At 54.5% G+C, this 16,246-nt stretch overlaps 1 protein-coding gene across 3 annotated transcripts in view; it reads left to right on the forward strand.

The window, feature by feature from the left end:
• Nucleotides 1-16,246, forward strand: part of LOC147121742 (von Willebrand factor A domain-containing protein 5A-like) — a 273,727-nt gene that overhangs the window by 208,725 nt on the left and 48,756 nt on the right. For all 3 annotated transcript variants that reach the window (XM_085982208.1, XM_085982206.1, XM_085982207.1), the window contains exons 12-13: nucleotides 8,186-8,344; nucleotides 9,770-9,873. In XM_085982208.1, the coding sequence (XP_085838334.1) occupies nucleotides 8,186-8,344; nucleotides 9,770-9,873 (263 nt within the window). The remainder of the gene's footprint in view (nucleotides 1-8,185; nucleotides 8,345-9,769; nucleotides 9,874-16,246) is intronic.

Here is a 16,246-nt window from a genome sequence, read left to right on the forward strand (position 1 = left end):
AGCCCGTACAGTGACTGGGAGGAACCCGAGCCCGTACAGTGACTGGGGGAACCCGAGCCCGTAAAGTGACTGGGGGGAACCCGAGCCCGTACAGTGACTGGGGGAACCCGAGCCCGTACAGTGACTGGGGGATCGCGAGCCCGTACAATGACTGGGGGAACCCGAGCCCGTACAATGACTGGGGGGAACCCGAGCCCGTACAGTGACTGGGGGAACCCGAGCCCGTACAGTGACTGGGGGGAACCCGAGCCCGTACAGTGACTGGGGGAACCCGAGCCCGTACTGTGACTGGGGGGAACCCGAGCCCGTACAGTGACTGAGGAGAACCCGAGCCCGTACAGTGACTGGGGGAACTCGAGCCAGTAAAGTGACTGGGGGGAACGCGAGCCCGTACAGTGACTGGGGGAACCCGAGCCCGTACAGTGACTGGGGGAACCCGAGTCCGTACAGTGACTGGGGGGAACCCGAGCCCATCCAGTGACTGGGGGGAACCCAAGCCCCTGCAGTGACTGGGGGGAACCCGAGCCCGTACACTGACTGGGGGGAACCCGAGCCCGTACAGTGACTGGGGGGAACCCGAGCCCGTACATTGACTGGGGGGAACCCGAGCCCGTACAGTGACTGGGGGGAACCCGAGCCTGTACAGTGACTGGGGGAACCCGAGCCCGTACAGTGACTGGGGAAACCGAGCCCGTACAGTGACTGGGGGGAACCCGAGCCCGTACAGTGACTGGGGGAACCCGAGCCCGTACAGTGACTGGGGGATCGCGAGCCCCTACAGTGGCTGTGTGCAACCCGAGCCCGTACAGTGACTGGGGGGAACCCGAGCCCGTACTGTGACTGGGAGGAATCCGAGCCCGTACAGTGACTGGGGGAACCCGAGCCCGTACAATGACTGGGGGGAACCCGAGCCCGTACAGTGACTGGGGGAACCCGAGCCCGTACAGTGACTGGGGGGAACCCGAGCCCGTACAGTGACTGGGGGAACCCGAGCCCGTACTGTGACTGGGGGGAACCCGAGCCCGTACAGTGACTGGTGGGAACACGAGCCCGTACAGTGAGTGGGGGGAACCCGAGCCCGTACAGTGACTGGGGGGAACACGAGCCCGTCCAGTGACCGGGGGGAACACGAGCCCGTCCAGTGACCGGGGGGAACCCGAGCCCGTCCAGTGACTGGGGGGAACCCGAGCCCGTACAGTGACTGGGGGAACCCGAGCCCGTACAGTGACTGGAGGGAACCCGAGCCCGTACAGTGACTGGGGGGAACCCGAGCCCGTACAGTGACTGGGGGGAACCCGAGCCGGTACAGTGACTCGGGGGAACCCGAGCCCGTACAGTGACTGGGGGGAACCTGAGCCCGTACAGTGACTGGGGGGAACCCGAGGCCGTACAGTGACTGGGGGGAACCCGAGCCCGTCCAGTGACTGGAGGGAACCCGAGCCCGTACAGTGACTGGGGGGAACCCGAGACTGTACAGTGACTGGGGGAACCCGAGACCGTACAGTGACTGGGGGGAACCCGAGACCGTAGAGTGACTGGGGGGAACCCGAGACCGTAGAGTGACTGGGGGGATCCCGAGCCCGTACACTGACTGGGGGAACCCGAGCCCGTAGAGTGACTGGGGGAACACGAGCCCGTCCAGTGATTGGGGGGAACCCGAGCCCGTCCAGTGACTGGGGCGAACCCGAGTCCGTACAGTGACTGGGGGGATCCCGAGCCCGTAAAGTGACTGGGGGAACCCGAGCCCGTCCAGTGACTGGGGGAACCCGAGCCAGTACAGTGACTGGGGGAACCCGATCCCGTACAGTGACTGCGGGGTACCCGAGCCCGTACAGTGACTGGGGGAACCCGAGCCCGTACAGTGACTGGGGGAACCCGAGCCCGTCCAGTGACTGGGGGGAACCCGAGCCCATCCAGTGACTGGGGGAACCCGAGCCCGTCCAGTGACTGGGGGGAACCCGAGCCCGTCCAGTGACTGGGGGGATCCCGAGCCCGTCCAGTGACTGGGGGGAACCCGAGCCCGTACAGTGACTGGGGGGAACCCGAGCCCGTACAGTGACTGGGGGAACCCGAGCCCGTACAGTGACTGCGGGGAACCCGAGCCCGTACAGTGACTGGGGGATCCCGAGCCCATACAGTGACTGGGGGGAACCCGAGCCCGTACGGTGACAGGCGGGAACCCGAGCCCGTACAGTGAATGGGGGGAACCCGAGCCCGTACAGTGACTTGGGGAACCCGGGCCCGTACAGTGACTGGGGGAACCCGAGCCCGTACAGTGACTGGGGGGAACCCGAGCCCGTACAGTGACTGGGGGAACCCGAGCCCGTACAGTGACTGGGGGGAACCCGAGCCCGTACAGTGACTGGGGGGAACCCGAGCCCGTACAGTGACTGGGGGGAACCCGAGCCCGTACAGTGACTGGGGGGACCCCGAGCCCGTCCAGTGACTGCGGGAACCCGAGCCCGTAAAGTGACTGGGAGAACCCGAGCCCGTCCAGTGACTAGGGGAACCTGAGCCCGTACAGTGACTGGGGGAACCCGAGCCCGTCCAGTGACTGGGGGAACCCGAGCCCGTCCAGTGACTGGGGGGAACCCGAGCCCGTCCAGTGACTGGGGGGAACCCGAGCCCGTCCAGTGACTGGGGGGAACCCGAGCCCATCCAGTGACTGGGGGGAACCCGAGCCCGTAAAGTGACTGGGGGAACCCGAGCCCATCCAGTGACTGGGGGGATCCCGAGCCCGTCCAGTGACTGGGGGGAACCCGAGCCCGTACAGTGACTGGGGGAACCCGAGCCCGTACAGTGACTGGGGGATCCCGAGCCCGTACAGTGACTGGGGGAACCCGAGCCCGTCCAGTGACTGGGGGAACCCGAGCCCGTACAGTGACTGGGGGAACCCGAGCCCATACAATGACTGCGGGGAACCCGAGCCTGTACAGTGACTGGGGGGAACCCGAGCCCGTATAGTGGCTGGGGGGAACCCGAGCCCGTACAGTGACTGGGGGAACCCGAGCCCATACAGTGACTGGGGGATCGCAAGCCCCTACAGTGGCTGGGCGGAACCCGAGCCCGTACAGTGACTGGGAGGAACCCGAGCCCGTACAGTGACTGGAGGAACCCGAGCCCATACAATGACTGGGGGAACCCGAGCCCGTACAATCACTGGGGGAACCCGAGCCTGTACAGTGACTGGGGGAACCCGAGCCCGTACAGTGACTGGGGAACCCGAGCCCTTACAGTGACTGGGGGAACCCGAGCCCGTACAGTGACTGGGGGGAACCCGAGCCCGTACAGTGACTGGGGGGAACCCGAGCCCGAACAGTGACTGGGGGGATCTCGAGCCCGTACACTGACTGGGGGAACCCGAGCCCGTAGAGTGACTGGGGGAACACGAGCCCGTCCAGTGACTGGGGGGAACACGAGCCCGTCCAGTGACTGGGGGGAACCCGAGTCCGTACAGTGACTGGGGGCAACCCGAGCCCGTCCAGTGACTGGGGGTAACCCGAGCCCGTCCAGTGACTGGGGGGAACCCGAGCCCGTATAGTGACTGGGGGGAACCCGAGCCCGTACAGTGACTGGGGGGATCCCGAGCATGTACAGTGACTGGGGGGAACACGAGCCCGTACAGTGACTGAGGGAGCCCGAGCCCGTACAGTGACTGGGGGAACCCGAGCCCGTACAGTGACTGGGGGAACCCGAGCCCGTACAGTGACTGAGGGAACCCGAGCTCGTACAGTGACTGGGGGAACCCGAGCCCGAACAGTGACTGGGGTAACACGAGCCCGTACAGTGACTGGGGGAACCCGAGCCTGTACAGTGACTGGGGGGAACACGAGCTCGTACAGTGACTGGAGGAACCCGAGCCCGTACAGTGACTGGGGGGAACCCGAGCCCGTACAGTGACTGGGGGAACCCGAGCCCATACAGTGACTGGGGGGGAACCCGAGCCCGTACAGTGACTGGGGGAACCCGAGCCCGTACAGTGACTGGGGGGTACACGAGCCCGTACAGTGACTGAGGGAACCCGAGCCCGTACAGTGACTGGGGGTACCCGAGCCCGTACAGTGACTGAGGGAACCCAAGCCCGTACAGTGACTGGGGGAACCCGAGCCCGAACAGTGACTGGGGGAACCCGAGCCCGTGCAGTGACTGGGGGGAACCCGAGCCCGTACAGTGGCTGGGGGAACCCGAGCCCGTACAGTGACTGGGGGAACCCGAGCCCATACAGTGACTGGGGGGACCCGGAGCTCGTACAGTGACTGGGGGAACCCGAGCCCTTACAGTGACTGGGGAAACCCGAGCCCGTACAGTGACTGCGGGGAACCCGAGTCTGTACAGTGACTGGGGGGAACCCGAGCCCGTACAGTGACTGGGGGAACCCGAGCCCGTACAGTGACTGGGGGGAACCGGAGCTCGTACAGTGACTGGGGGAACCCGAGCCCGTACAGTGACTGCGGAAACCCGAGCCCGTACAGTGACTGCGGGGAACCCGAGCCCGTACAGTGACTGGGGAAACCCGAGCCCCTACAATGACTGCGGAAAACCCGAGCCTGTACAGTGACTGGGGGGAACCCGAGCCCGTACAGTGACTGGGGGAACCCGAGCCCGTATAGTGGCTGGGGGGAACCCGAGCCCGTACAGTGACTGGTGGATCGTGACCCCATACAGTGACTGGGGGATCGCGAGCCCCTGCAGTGGCTGGGCGGAACCCGAGCCCGTACAGTGACTGGGGGGAACCCGAGCACGTACTGTGACTGGGAGGAACCCGAGCCCGTACAGTGACTGGGGGAACCCGGGCTTGTACAGTGACTGGAGGAACCCGAGCCCGTACAGTGACTGAGGGAACCCGAGCCCGTACAGTGACTGGGGGAACCCGAGCCCGTACAGTGACTGGGGGAACCCGAGCCCGTACAGTGACTGGGGGGAACCCGAGCCCGTACAGTGACTGGAGGAACCCGAGCCCGTACAGTGACTGGGCGGAACCCGAGCCCGTACAGTGACTGGAGGAACCCGAGCCTGCACAGTGACTGGGGGGAACCCGAGCCCGTACAGTGACTGGGGGGAACCCGAGCCCGTACAGTGACTGGGGGGAACCCGAGCCCGTCCAGTGACTGGGGGAACCCGAGCTCGTACAGTGACTGGGGGGAACTCTAACCCGTACAGTGACTGGGGGAACCCGAGCCCGTACAGTGACTGGGGGGAACCCGAGCCCGTACAGTGACTGGGGGAACCCGAGCCCGTACAGTGACTGGGGGAACCCGAGCCCGCACAGTGACTGGGGGGAACCCGAGCCCGTACAGTGACTGGGGGAACCCGAGCCTGTACAGTGACTGGGGGAACCCGAGCCCGTACAGTGACTGGGGGAACCCGAGCCCGTACAGTGACTGGGGGGAACCCGAGCTCGTACAGTGACTGGGCGGAACTTGAGCCCGTCCAGTGACTGGGCGGAACCCGAGCCCGTCCAGTGACTGGGGGGAACCCGAGCCCGTCCAGTGACTGGGGGGAACCCGAGCCCGTCCAGTGACTGGGGGAACCCGAGCCCGTACAGTGACTGGGGGGAACCTGAGCCCGTACAGTGACTGGGGGGAACCCGAGCCTGTACATTGACTGGGGGAACCCGAGCCCATACAGTGACTTGTTGAGCCAGGGTTGGTCCCCTGGCTTTATGTTAATGGTGTGCAGATGCCGGAGTTGGACTGGGGTGGACAAATGTAAGAAGTCACACAACACCAGGTTATAGTCCAACAGCTTTATTTGAAATCACAAGCTTTCGGAGCGCTGCTCCTTCTTCAGGTGAAGTGGAGAAATGCATAAAGACACAGCTTATATATTCAGATAATCATGCCAAATGTTTACAGGTAACCTTTTCCAACTGCCATTTATCACACCTCGGCAGAGAGATAATCACAGCAGTCAAAGGTGTGAATGGTGTCCAAACAGGTCAGTCAGGGAAACATTACATCAAAGAACAATGAGGTGGGGCCACAAGGGGTCAAATATTGCAGATGCTGGGGTATTTGCTCCACAGGGTTTCTTTTTTCTGTTCCATCAATTTAAAAACGAACTGCTTTTTTTATGATCAGCCATGATTGCATTGAATGGCGGAGCAGCCTCGAGGGGCCGAATGGCCTACTCCTGCTCCTATCTTCTATGTTTCTATGTTTAAAACAAGCATCTTCTTGCTCCGCAGTCGATCTCTGGAAGCTCTTTGAATCGGAAGGGTTCTCTCCGGTTGGTGCTCTCACAATCCTGTGTTGGTTCACCTACTGTTGTTCCTCAGTCTACAATCCCTGTTCACTTCGAGCTGAGCACCTTCCTCAATCACACCATCATTCACCGGGAGATCTTTTCCCCCAGTCGATCTCTGGAAGCTCTTTGAATCGGAAGAGTTCTCTCCAGTTGGTGCTCTCACAATCCTGTGTTGGTTCACCTGCTGTCGTTCCTCAGTCCCTGTTTACTCTCAGCTGAGAGTAAACAGGGACTGAGGAACGACAGCAGGTGAACCAACACAGGATTGTGAGAGCACCAACTGGAGAGAACTCTTCCGATTCAAAGAGCTTCCAGAGATCGACTGCGGAGCAAGAAGATGCTTGTTTTAAACATAGAAACATAGAAGATAGGAGCAGGAGTAGGCCATTCGGCCCCTCGAGGCTGCTCCGCCATTCAATGCAATCATGGCTGATCATAAAAAAAGCAGTTCGTTTTTAAATTGATGGAACAGAAAAAAGAAACCCTGTGGAGCAAATACCCCAGCATCTGCAATATTTGACCCCTTGTGACCCCACCTCATTGTTCTTTGATGTAATGTTTTCCTGACTGACCTGTTTGGACACCATTCACACCTTTGACTGCTGTGATTATCTCTCTGCCGAGGTGTGATAAATGGCAGTTGGAAAGGTTACCTGTAAACATCTGACATGATTCTCTGACTATATAAGCTGTGTCTTTATGCATTTCTCCACTTCACCTGACGAAGGAGCAGTGCTCCGAAAGCTTGTGATTTCAAATAAAGCTGTTGGACTATAACCTGGTGTTGTGCGACTTCTTACATTTATGTTAATGGTAGTGTGAGGGATATACCAGGCCATGAGGTTACAGATTGTGATGGAATACAATTGTGCTGACGCCCCACAGCGCCTCATGGATGCCCAGTTTTGAGCTGCTAGATCTATCCCATTTAGCACTGTGATAGTGCCACACAACACGATGGAGGGTGTCATTCGTCTCCCCGATGACTCTGCGGTGGTCACTGCTACCAATACTGTCATAGATAGATGCATCTGCAACAGGTAGATTGGTGAGGACGAGGTTAAGTAGGTTTCTCCCCTCGTGTTGGTGTTTTCAACACCTGTCGCAGGCCCAGACTGGCAGCTGTGTCCTTCAGAACTCAGCCAGCTCGGTCAGTAGTGGTGCCACCGAGCCACTCTTGGTGATGGACATTGAAGTCCCCCACCCGGAGTATATTCTGTGCCCTCAGTGCTTTTTCCAAGTGGTGTTCAACATGGAGGAGCACTGATTCATCAGCTGAGGGAGGGCGGTAGGTGGGATTCAGCAGGAAGTTTCCTTGCCCATGCTTGGCCTGAAGCCATGAGACTTCGTGGGGTCCGGAGTCAATGTTGAGGACTCCCAGGGCCACTCCTTACTGACTGTATACCACTGTGCTGGTGGGCCTGTCCTGCCAGTGGGACAGGACATACCCAGGGATGGTGATGGAGGAGTTTGGGACATTGGCTGAAAGGTATGATTCTGTGAGTATGACTATGTCAGGCTGCTGCTTGACTGGTCTGTGGGACAGCTCTCCCAATGTTGGCACAAGTCCCCAGATGTTGGTGAGGAGGACTTAGTGAACCAGGTGGGGTTTTACGACAATCCGATAGTTTCATGGTCACCATTACTGATACTAGCTTTTGAATTCCAGATTTATTTAATTAACTGAATTTAAATTCCCCAGCTGCCGTGGCTGGATTTGAACTCACGTCTTTGGATTATTAGTCTAGGCCACTGGGTTACTAGCCCAGTGACATTACCACCATGCTACCGTTCCCGTGCTGTGTGTAAATGGGCTTCTGCGTTTCCTACATTACAACAGTGACCACACTTCAAAGGAAGTACCTCATTGGCCATAAAGTGCTTTGGGACGTCCTGAGGCGAAGGGCACTGTATAAATGAAAGTCTTTCTTTCTTGCAGGTGCTGCAGAGTTTGAAGTTTGCTCTCCAACCGGCCGTGACAGACCTGACCATCAGCTGGGACCTGCCCCCCGGCCTGGAGGCCGTGCTCTTATCCCAGCCCCCCACCGTGGTCTTCAACGGGCAGAGATCCATCGTCTACACACAGCTGAAGGGGAAGGTGAGGAACAGCGGGTGGGGTCGGGGGTCTGGCCCGGCTTCTCCCAGAACGTCAGGGTATTCAGATCCAGGGGACACCCGGGGGGAGCGGGTGTGCGGCTGGGTGGGGTGGGGGCAGTAAAATGTCCTTGAAGCAGGAAAGAAGCCCCAAAGTATCCTGGAGGTGGGCCTTGCCCTCAAAGACCCCTTTTAAAGAGGGAGACTCTCCATCAGGGACCCCTAGTAAAGAGAAAGTCTCTCCATCAGGGACCCCTTTTAAAGAGGGAGTCTCTCCATCGGGGACCCCTTTTAAAGAGGGAGTCTCTCCATCAGGGACCCCTTTTAAAGAGGGAGTCTCTCCATCAGAGACCCCTTTTAAAGAGGGAGTCTTTCCATCAGAGACCCCTTTTAAAGAGGGAGTCTTTCCATCAGGGACCCCTTTTAAAGAGGGAGTCTTTCCATCAGGGACCCCTTTTAAAGAGGGAGTCTCTCCATCAGGACCCCTTTTAAAGAGGGAGTCTCTCCATCAGGGACCCCTTTTAAAGAGGGAGTCTCTCCATCAGGACCCCTTTTAAAGAGGGAGTCTCTCCATCAGGGACCCTTTTAAAGAGGGAGTCTTTCCATCAGAGACCCCTTTTAAAGAGGGAGTCTTTCCATCAGGGACCCCTTTTAAAGAGGGAGTCCCTCCACCGGGACCCCTTTCATAGAGGGGGACAGAACTCCTGGGCTGGGAATGCAGGAACTGCGGGGGTTCCTGGGCTGGGAATGCAGGGGCTGAGGGGGGTTCCTTGACTGGGAATGCAGGGGCTGTGGGGATTCCTGGGCTGGGAATGCATGGACTGCGGGGGTTCCTGGGCTGGGAATGCAGGGGCTGTGGGGGTTCCTGGGCTGGGAATGCAGGGGCTGCGGGGGCTCCTGGGCTGGGAATACAGGGGCTGCGGGGGTTCCTGGGCCGGGAATGCAGGAGCTGCGGGGGTTCCTGGGCTGGGATTGCATGGGCTGCGGGGGGTTCCTGGGCTGGGAATGCAGGGGCTGTGGGGATTCCTGGGCTGGGAATGCAGGGGCTGTGGGGGTTCCTGGGCTGGGAATGCAGGGGCTGCGGGGGTTCCTGGGCCGGGAATGCAGGAGCTGCGGGGGTTCCTGGGCTGGGATTGCATGGACTGCGGGGGTTCCTGGGCTGGGAATGCAGGGGCTGTGGGGGTTCCTGGGCTGGGAATGCAGGGGCTGTGGGGGCTCCTGGGCTGGGAATACAGGGGCTGCGGGGGTTCCTGGGCCGGGAATGCAGGAGCTGCGGGGGTTCCTGGGCTGGGATTGCATGGGCTGCGCGGGGTTCCTGGGCTGGGAATGCAGGGGCTGTGGGGGTTCCTGGGCTGGGAATACAGGGGCTGAAGTAAAGTGTGATGCACTTTGCCCGATGATGTAATCTGTGTTCATTTACTTCCCTCAGGTTGATCCCAGTCTGGAGGTCGAGACGTCCCTGAAATATTCACTGGGAGAACAGCTCGTCCAAAACAGCGCGAAGTTCAGCCTTCAGGCCGACAGGACTGGGAGGTAACTGGGCCCCAACTCTGCACCTGCTGTACCCAAGCCCCTGGCCCCAGTTCAGGCCCACTCTACCCGGGAACCAGACCCCAATTCAGGCCCACTCTACCCGGGTACCGAACCCCAATTCAGGCCCACTCTACCCAGGTACCAGACCCCAATTCAGGGCCCACTATACCTGGGTACCGAACCCCAATTCAGACCCACTCTAACTGGGTACCAGACCCCAATTCAGGCCCACTCTTCCTGGGTACCAGACCCCAATTCAGGGCCCAGTCCACCCGGGTACCAGACCCCAATTCAGGCCACTCTACCCAGGTACCAGGCCCCAATTCAGGGCCCACTCTTCCTGGGTACCAGACCCCAATTCAGGCCCACTCTACATGGGTACTGTTAGATCCGTGTATCTTGATGTTGTGTCTTTCAATAATTAGACAATAAGACTGCAGGGAACGATTCAACAGGTGTTTACTGAATGAAGGTTACTCTAGAAACTAACTTTACAGATCCCTACTCAGGGTTTATATACAGGTGTGGTCACTGCCGGTACTACAGTATACAGGAGCTGTAAAAAGTAGTTCTCCCCTTAAAGGTACATACATTACAATTCCTCCCCTTTTAGATTAACAGTACCATAACATTCATTTAACAATTAAATATCAACTAATTACAATTAACACTTTTAACATGCAACATTAACTGAAAATAGTCTATTTATATATTCAGTCTTTGGGGAGGCTTCCTGATCCTTTCTGGATAGCGCCTTTCCTGAGTGTCTTGCTCTTGGTGCGGAGGCGATTCTGGCCCCCTGTCGTCGGTTGGTTCATCCGCTTCCGATGCTACTGTTTCTGGGGTAGATGCTACCTGTACGTCGGGTTCATCACCAGGTACGTATGGGCGAGACATGGGGTTGACTCGTTCCTGTGACTCTAGGATCTGGTCAACATGGCATCTCACAATGTTCTCCCCAACATCCACTGTGTACATTAGTGGCCCCTGCCGTGTGCATATCGTTCCTGGTTGCCATTTCTCTGTTCGGTAGTCGCGGGCCAAGACTGGTTGCCCTACATTGAAGCTCCTTGTCGGCTTCTCATTGATGTGCTGGAATTGCTTATTCTCAACATCTCTTCGTACATTTGGTCTGAGCAAATCCAGACGAGATCTCAACCTTCGGTTAAAGAACATCATGGCCGGGGTCTGGTTGGTGACTGCATGTGTCGCATTTCTGTAGGCTAACAGGAAATTGTCCACCTTATGCTGCAGTGGAATGTCGTCATCACACATGGCCCTTACTGCTTTTTTAAAGGTTTGTACGAACCTCTCAGCCAATCCATTTGTGGCTGGATGATACGGGGTGTATTGATTTCTTTGTGGGTTCAATGATGAGACATTTATGAAAGAGAATGAGTTTTAATCTAAAGTCTGTTCAACTCTTTTATACAGCTTTTACAGGAGACACGATGCTGTGATGCATCTAGAACGAAACCGAAATTAAACTAAACTGCCTTGCTTGTCTCGGTCACATGACCTCTGCTGTTTAGGCACAAGCAATCAATACATGCAATTAAGGCATCATAATCGAACAGGCAAATACCATCTCTATTTGCTGATATCATTACATCTCCTTTTCTTAAAACAAAAGTATTTTACTTTTAACTAACAACATGTTTTCTTTGTATTAATCTGCATTTTAACTGTAACACTTAATGAACTTACATTATCATTATCATGATCAAGGTTTTTTAACCTTGCTTTGTGTGTTCACATGAAATATGTCAATACACTAGAACTTGAAGAAAGAATAAGATAACATTACTTCCTTCTATAACAATAGTCCTTAAATTTGCTCAATGAGTCTCTCAGGAGGCTTCACGTGTCTTGAGGATTTTCTGATTGATTGTCCTTGAATCTGAGTTGTTGCCTCAGATGATGTGTTCTCAGCTGTGTGATAAGGTTGTTCAACAGTATCAGTCTCTTGACCTGCTGTGGCTGGTCCCATGAGAAGATCTCGACAATTTCTTCTCAGAACAATACCCTCATCTGTCTGAATGGTGTATGATCTTGGTTGAACTTCACTCAGGACAGTTCCCTTCTGAGTCCATGTGTTTGTTTTGTCTTTCAACCTTACTTGGTCACCAGTGTGGAGTTCAGGTAGGTTTTGTGTTCCTCTGTCATAGTAGTACTTTTGCTTTTCTTTCTGTTGTTCTTTGAACTTCCTCACTTTCTCCCGTCTTTTGTTTTCAGGAGGTTCTCCGGGATGGGTAGGTTTGACCTTAGCCGACGTCCCATCAGGAGTTGGGCTGGTGACATACCACACTCGAGCGGCGTTGTGCGGTATACAAGCATGCTTTGGTAGAAGTCAGTTCCACTGTCTTTTGCCTTGTACTTCAGTCTTTTCACTGTGTTTGCGGGCTCTCCTGGGTCAACAGCTCTGGACAACGTGTCTGCTGTATACATCAGCTTACCCGGTGTGTATGCAACATTCAGTTCATCATAGACTGTCTCTCCTTCGCTTTCCACAACGAGGACTCTCTTTACCAGGCTCAGTCTCTCTCAGGCTTTTAAACCTAGTATGGCTTGCACATCCTTTGGCACCACGATTAATGCTAGCGTGTGCTCTCTGTCCTTGTGTGTTACTTTGACAATGCATCTTCCTTTCACTGGTATATCAGTACCTGTGTATCCTGTCACTTTCACTTTTATTCCATGTATCTTTGGTCTGGGTCTAATTTTTTTTAAATCAGTCTCTGATATCACATTAACTTGTGCTCCAGTATCCAATTTAAATGGAATGTGTATGTCATTCACTTTTAGTGTCAACATCCAGTCTCTTTCTTCTTTTTTGTTTTCAGACACAACATCTACATAGAACTCCTCTATCTCGTTCTCATCTACTGTATGGACCTTGCTTTGTTGCGCTTGGTTCTTGCAGCAACGGGCATAATGGTTGTTTTTGTTGCAACTATTGCATTTTTTACCATATGCTGGACACTTTTTTGGTGGATGCTGTGTACCGCATCGACTACATGACTTTCGATTGTCCCTTTCATTTTCGTTCGCTGGCCACGCCTCTTTTTTCACATTGGCGCTCGTTTTGTCAAATGGTTTGTATCCGTTCTTTCTCACTGCATCCACGTTGCAGCTATTGTCACTGAACAGCTCCTTTGCCTGCAACTTCACAGTCTCTGTAGCCCTACACAGTGCTATGGCTTTTCCCAGGTCTAGATCTTGCTTTCTTAGCAGTCTTTCCCTTAGACCATTATCTGGAATACCACACACCAGTCTGTCTTTTATCAGCGAGTCTGTCAGTCCCCCAAATTCACACGATTTGCTTCTGTTTCTCAGTTCAGTCACATACTGATCAATAGTCTCACCCGTTTTCTGAACACATGTGAAAAATCTGTGCCTCTCAAACGTCACGTTACGTTTAGGTATGCAGTAGGCCTCAAACTGTTCCATTATTTTATCTAGCTTCATTTTGTCTCCATTAGCAGCGAATGTGAAGTTATTATACACCTCCAGCGCTTCATCACCCACGACATGTAAGAACAGTGACGATTTCCTTTTATTACTTTTCTCGTCAGCTCCGATTGCTGATAAATACAACCCCACACGTTGTTTGAACCTTCTCCAATTTTCAGCCACATTACCTGTCAACTGAAGCGTCGCCGGTGGGTGTAAACCTTCCATTTTTTCACTTCGTTAGCTATTCTCCAATGGTAAGCAACGATGTTCTCTTTTGGCTTGCTAATTTGTGGAGAGCTGATTTAACTTCAGATGTTTTCTCTTCATCTCTTTCAATCCCACTTCTGACACCATGTATTGATTTCTTTGTGGGTTCAATGATGAGACATTTATGAAAGAGAATGAGTTTTAATCTAAAGTCTGTTCAACTCTTTTATACAGCTTTTACAGGAGACACGATGCTGTGATGCATCTAGAACGAAACCGAAACTAAACTAAACTGCCTTGCTTGTCTCGGTCACATGACCTCTGCTGGTAAGGCACAAGCAATCAATACATGCAATTAAGGCATCATAATCGAACAGGCAAATACCATCTCTATTTGCTGATATCATTACATGGAGCGGAGGTGTAATGCCTTACCCCATTCCTTTTCATAAATCTTCGAAACTCTTCGGACACAAACTGTGGTCCGTTATCAGAGCAAATCTGCTCTGGCAAGCCGTTCCTGGCAAATATGGTCCGTAGGACTGCAATAGTTTTCTCCGTGGTGGTGGAGGACATTTTGATCACCTCAGGCCATTTCGAGTGCGCATCCACGGCTATTAAAAACATTGAGTCCACGAATGGACCAGCAAAATCAATATGCACCCGTTGCCATGGAGATGAGGGCCACTCCCATGGGTGTAGAGGGGCCTGTGGTGGTGCATTTTGGACCTTCTGGCATCCTGAGCAGCTCTTTGTCAGGTCCTCGATTTGCTGATCGATCCCCGGCCACCACACATAAGCCCTAGCAAGGCTTTTCATTTTCACCCCTCCCAGATGGCCTTCGTGAAGCTCATTTAGCATTCTCTCCCTTAACTTGGGTGGAATTACCACTCGGGATCCACACATCACTGTCCCCTGGCATACTGACAGCTGTTCTCTTCTGGATGAGAATGCTGGCAACAGTGAGTCGCCATGTGTTGGCCATCCCTTCACCGTCAAGTCATATACCCGAGACAGTGTCGGGTCATTTCGGGTCTCCTTCTCTATACCAGCGTTAGTTACTGGCAAGCGTTCAATTATAGTCGAATGAAATATTTCGACAGGGTCCACTGCTGGTGCTTCCTCCACAGTAGGCAGTGGCAGGCGTGATAGCCCATCAGCGTTTCCATGCTGTTTCGTGCCCTTATACTCGATTTCATATTGGTTCGCCCCTAGAAAAAGGGACCATCTTTGTAGCCGTTGCGCAGTCATCACCGGAACGCCCTTCTTTGGATTAAAGATGGAGACAAGTGGTTGGTGGTCAGTCAGCAAGGTGAACTTCTGCCCGTGCAGATAATGGTTGAACTTTTTCACTCTGGGCGTAGTTACGCTCGGCTGAGGTTAGTGACCGAGACGCAAAGGGTACTGGCCTCTCCGAGCCGTCCGGGAATTTGTGTGACAGCACCGCTCCAATGCCATAGGGTGATGCATCACACGCCAACCGAATTGGTGGTGCTGGGTTGAAATGAGCCAACACCTCTTTTGATGTGATCAATTCTTTGCACTTCTGGAAAGCTCATTTAGATTCGTCATTCCACTTTCATGGCACCCCTGTTTGCAGTAGGGTGTTCAGTGGGTGTAGTACTGTAGACAAATTCGGCAAGAACTTATGGTAGTAGTTCACCAGCCCGAGGAACGACCTCAGTTGTGACACATTTTCCGGTGCTGGAGCCTTGACTACTGCCTCAATCTTTTCAGGTGACTTATGTAACCCCTCTTTATCAATAACGTGGCCACAATACGAGATCTGCTTCTGGAAAAACTCGCATTTGTGGCGATTAGCTCGGAGCCCATATTCCTTCAATCTAGTGAGCACCTGCTCCAGGTTGGTGAGGTGATCACTATCATTTTCGCCCGTGACCAGGATGTCGTCCAAATAACACTGGGTCCCTGGAATCCCTTGCAGGACTTGATCCATTGCCCTTTGCCAAATAGCCGGAGCTGATGCTACCCCGAACACCAGCCGGTTGTATTGGTAGAGACCTTTATGAGTGTTGATCGTGAGGTACTGTTTCGAGGCTTCTTCTACCTCAATTTGCAGGTACGCCTGGGCCAGATCAATCTTAGTGAAGCGTTTCCCTCCAGATAGCGAGGCAAAAATATCTTCAATCCGCGGAAGCGGATATTGTACAATGTGAAGGACCGGGTTCACTGTCACCTTAAAGTCCCCACAGATGCGAACCTTCTTTGGTTCCCCAGGCATATTACTCAACGACCTCTTCATTACAGGAACGATGGGTGTAGCCCACTCGCTCCAGTCCACTTTGGACAGTACTCCTGAACGTTCCAAACCTTCCAGCTCTGCTTCGACGGCTGGGCAGATCGCATAAGGTCTGGCCTTAAAAACTTTGGGCTTGCATTTTCCTCTACTTTGATCATCGCTGTTATGCCTTTCAGTGTTCCGAGTCCCTCCTGGAACACTTCTTGTGCGTCAGTTAGCATTTTTGACAGTCATCAGGTGTGACGTCGTCATCCTTTTTGGCATCTACAGTCAGTGCTTGTATGGAATGCCAATCTAGCTGTATCTTCCGGATCCATTCACGTCCTAGTAGTGGTGGTCCTCCATCTGGCAATACATATAGGTCCATTTTTGGTGTTTCCTTGCCGTTATATATAACGTTCACCCTTATTTTTCCTTTGGGGTAGACTTTTTGCCCCATGTGCGTCTTCA

Source organism: Somniosus microcephalus, chromosome 3, assembly GCF_052327205.1.
Source record: "Somniosus microcephalus isolate GS21.2 chromosome 3, FLI_Smic_1.0, whole genome shotgun sequence".
NCBI classification, from domain to species: Eukaryota; Metazoa; Chordata; class Chondrichthyes; order Squaliformes; family Somniosidae; genus Somniosus; species Somniosus microcephalus.